General features: G+C 48.5%; 1 protein-coding gene across 1 annotated transcript; it reads right to left on the bottom strand.

Annotated features, from left to right (window-relative positions):
* On the bottom strand, positions 1–2,663 carry LOC103268760 (protocadherin gamma-A1). Its single transcript, XM_008066356.2, has one exon. The coding sequence runs from the start codon at positions 2,553–2,555 to the stop codon at positions 84–86; it is 2,472 nt and encodes an 823-aa protein (XP_008064547.1). The 5' UTR covers positions 2,556–2,663; the 3' UTR covers positions 1–83.
* Positions 2,664–3,123: the final 460 nt, after the last annotated feature.

Genomic DNA, 3,123 nt, shown 5'->3' on the forward strand with positions numbered 1-3,123 from the left:
TTTTCCAGGACTTTTAATAGAAGTCTATAAGGACACATGGGTTAGAACTGCATGTAGTAAACAGTGAAAGCAAGTAAGCTAAATCATGCATTATTTTTATCTAGATAGCTTATAAATTCACCACAAAAGTTTACCTGAGAAAATGTTTCCTTTTTGTCTTCAAGTAAAGACTGGGGTGCTGACAGAAAATTCTTTTTCTCACAGCTCTCCTGGCTGATAAGCGTGTCTGCATAGTTGGGCTGGGGGAAAATCAGGTGACTCTTCCGAGAGTCCGTGGTGAGGGACACCTCATGGGAATAAGTCTGTAAGAAAGCCCGCACCCCGTCCATGCCCACGAGGTGTGAGGCGGGCACACCTGCCAACCTGTCTCCAGAAGCCTGGAGCAGGTGAGACTTGTGCCAGCGATGCAGCCTTAGGGCCAGCAACACAATGACAAAAGCCAGAAAGACACAGGAGACAGTGGCCACTGCCACCACAAGATAGAGTGTGAGGCTTGATTCATCTGGGTCTGCTGAAGGCCCTTGGCTGCCCAGGTCAGCCAGGACCTCAGGGATACTGTCGGCCACAGCCACAGTAAGGGTGACAGTGGCTGAGAGAGGGGGCTGGCCGTGGTCATGTACGGCTACCACGAGGCTCTGCTTGAGGGCATCTCTGTCCAGGAGGGCCCGCACCGTGCGCACTTCACCAGTGTGCAGTCCCACTGCAAAAATCCCTGGCTCACTGGCCTTGAGCAAGCGGTAGGATAGCCAGGCGTTCTGGCCTGAGTCTCTGTCCACTGCTACCACCTTGGTTACCAGGTAGCCAGGCTCCGCAGAACGGGGCGCCAGCTCCACACCGGTTGAACCATCAGTGGGGAGGGCAGGATACAGGATCTCTGGAACATTGTCGTTTTGATCCATCACGAATAGGCTCAGGGACACATTGCTGCTGAGGGGTGGATCCCCACTGTCACGGGCCATCACTTTCAGTTGCAAGTCCCGGAAATGCTCGTAGTCGAAGGACTGCAGTGCGTACAGGACCCCAGTGTCGGAGTTGATGGAGACAAAGGAGGACAGAGGCACCCCTTGGATGGTATCCTCTACTAGGGAGTAAGTGACTTGTGCATTCTCATTGCTGTCGGCATCATGGGCCCTCACAGAGAAGATGGAGGCTCCTCTGGGGTTGTTTTCAGGAATGTAGGCGGAGTAGGAGTCCTGATGGAAGGCTGGGGGATTGTCATTGACATCAGTCACTACCAGTGAAAGGTGAGTTTCCGTTGATAGGACTGGAGTTCCCTGATCTGTTGCTGTTACTGTGATGTTGTACCCAGAGATACGTTCTCTGTCCAGAGTTCTTTCAGTCACTAAACGATAATAATTATCAACTAACTTTTCCAATTTAAAAGGTAGATTTCCAGGAATGAAACATGCGGTGTGTCCATTTTCTCCTGAGTCCTGGTCATGCACACTGATAAGAGCAATTATAGCCCCAGGAGGAAAGTTTTCTGGGACTTCAGTATTGACAGAGGTGATGGTCACTTCTGGAGCATTATCATTCACATCCAAAATTTCCACCAGTACCTTAGTTCTGGCCATGAGCCCAGCACCATCATGAGCTTGAACTTCCATTGAATAAGTTTTGTATTCCTCGAAATCCAGTGGTTCTTTATTTGATATTTCTCCTGTGTAAGAATCTAAATGAAATATGTGGGCCATTCTGTGGTCTATATTGTGAAAGGAGTATGTTACTTCCCCATTGGCTCCCTCGTCCGGGTCGGTGGCGTTAACTGTGAGCAGCCGAGTGCCCAGTGGCACGTTTTCTGGGACACTCATATGGTATTGTGCCTGAGTAAACGCTGGAGGGTTGTCATTTGCATCCACCACTTGAACACAAATTTGGAGGGTCCCTGAACGGACTGGGTGGCCTCCATCAGAAGCTGTGAGGATAAGATGGTGGACAGCTTCTTCTTCTCTGTCTAGGGGACTCTGCAGCACCATCTCTGGGTGTTGGGGACCATCAGCTCCCTCTTGCACAGCCAGAGAGAAATGAGGGTTGGAGCTGAGCTGGTAGCTCTGAAGTGAGTTCATACCCACATCAAGGTCTTGGCCAAAAGGCAGAGGGATCCTGGTACCCGGAGTGGTTATTTCATTCATTTTAAATTCCAGTTTCTCTAACTGGAATTGGGGAGTGTTGTCATTAATATCAATTATTTCCACCTCGACAGGGAAAAGCTTCATTTTATCCTCAACAAGTATGTTAAAACTCACCAGACACGGCGCGCTCTGAGCGCAGAGCTCCTCCCGGTCTATCCTGCCTGCGGTGACCAAGCTGCCGCTTCGCGGGTTTAGAGCGAAAAGCTGCGTCTTACCTCTGGAGACAATGCGTACTCCGCGCTCCGCCAGCTCCTGAGGTTGTAGCCCTAGGTCCTTGGCGATGTTGCCCACGAAGGAACCTCTCTCAGTCTCTTCTGGCACCGAATAGCGGATATTCCCGGCCCCAACTTCCAACAGCAACTCCAAGAATAGGCACAGTAGCATCAGCCGGCTGCAGCCGGCCAGCGTCGCCTGAATCTTCATTGCTCTCTCTTCGTAGTGTTCTCCCAGTCCAGTACCAAGGGTATCGTCTCTCTGCCTTTCTGAGTCTACATTAACCTAATTTTCAGGAGAATTTCGAGCTTGGAGTCGTCCAGAAGTAGGGGTTGGGTGTTCTATCTGGCAGTGATGGAAGTTCCAAGAGACACAGGGCTTTCTTTCATTCTTTTTTTTTTTTTTTGCCTGTGTGTATTGCCTGTATCGTCCAGATTAGTGAACAGCGGCGCCCAGAGTCCTAACCAGTTACTGCACTCCTAGAAAATACTTCAAATTCCTCTTCTCATTAACCTGATGTATCTTTTCTTAAGGCTTAATTTATCGTCAAGGAAATTGTCATTCTACATTATATGTTTGAAAAGGAGACAGTGGTGTATTCATTTACTTAAATGTGTCTAAATGTCGCTAAATTGCAATATACGGGAGAAGTCCAGTATTCCCAAACTATCTTCTTTCCTACTCAGGGAATGATAGTAAAAACTCTTTAACATCACAAAGAGTATAAAACTATCCCTCTACTTTTTTGTAATATAGCTTGACCACTTATTTATCTATC

This window comes from Carlito syrichta, unplaced genomic scaffold, assembly GCF_000164805.1.
Source record: "Carlito syrichta isolate Samal-C Ts95f unplaced genomic scaffold, Tarsius_syrichta-2.0.1 Scaffold308892, whole genome shotgun sequence".
NCBI lineage: Eukaryota > Metazoa > Chordata > Mammalia > Primates > Tarsiidae > Carlito > Carlito syrichta.